A 737-nucleotide genomic window follows, 5' to 3' on the forward strand; every position below is an offset into this window, starting at 1 on the left:
CGATGCTCTTCCCTTCTTGTGCCACGAAGGGAAGGCACCATTAGATAATGCTGCTTCTTCCAAGAGCCAGGGGCTGGGGCAGAGAGCTGACCTCCAGACTCTCGGAGAGATGGGGGCCTGATCCTGCACTGCTTGCTGACCTAAAGCAAGTGCGATCTGGCTTGGGATCGGTGGGACAGTGGGCTGTTTTTGCTGGCAGCCTTAACATTGGCACGCTGCTGCTTCTCATTGCAGGTGGGAAGGCAGTGGCAGCTCACTATGGCCCTGGCAGACAACGCGGGCTGTGCCAAACCCAGCGAGGATTTCCCCTTCCCCGAGATCATTGAACTCAATGTGGGTGGACAAGTCTACATCACCCGCCACCCCACCCTGGTCAGCGTGCCTGGCTCACTCCTCTGGGAGATGTTCACCCAGAAGAACGTCCGCTCCCTGGCCCGTGACAGCAAGGGACGGTTCTTCGTGGACCGGGATGGCTTCCTCTTCCGCTACATCTTGGATTACATGAGGGACCAGCAGCTGGTGCTGCCCGACCACTTCCCAGAGAGGAGCCGCCTGCAGCGAGAGGCCGAGTACTTCATGCTGCCGGAGCTTGTGAAGATGTTAGCCCCCAAGCTCAGCAAGCAGAATTCGCTGGGTGACGACCCATGCCAAAGCGACCCGGAGGAGCTCTCCCCCAATGCAGATGCCACCCGCAGCCTGACCTCTGCCAGCGCCATGCTGCCCCCTGCCGTGGGCGG

The 737-nt window shown here is 60.4% G+C and overlaps 1 protein-coding gene across 1 annotated transcript in view; it reads left to right on the forward strand.

Annotated features, from left to right (window-relative positions):
* Positions 1-239: 239 nt before the first annotated feature.
* The window catches only part of LOC104620330 (BTB/POZ domain-containing protein KCTD12-like), a 931-nt gene continuing 433 nt past the window's right edge, over positions 240-737 (forward strand). Inside the window, exon 1 of the mRNA XM_010286514.1 lies at positions 240-725. Within this exon, the coding sequence (XP_010284816.1) occupies positions 259-725 (467 nt within the window). The 5' untranslated portion in view covers positions 240-258. The remainder of the gene's footprint in view (positions 726-737) is intronic.

The sequence above is a fragment of the Phaethon lepturus genome, unplaced genomic scaffold (genome assembly GCF_000687285.1).
Source record: "Phaethon lepturus isolate BGI_N335 unplaced genomic scaffold, ASM68728v1 scaffold31854, whole genome shotgun sequence".
In the NCBI taxonomy this organism is placed as follows: domain Eukaryota; kingdom Metazoa; phylum Chordata; class Aves; order Phaethontiformes; family Phaethontidae; genus Phaethon; species Phaethon lepturus.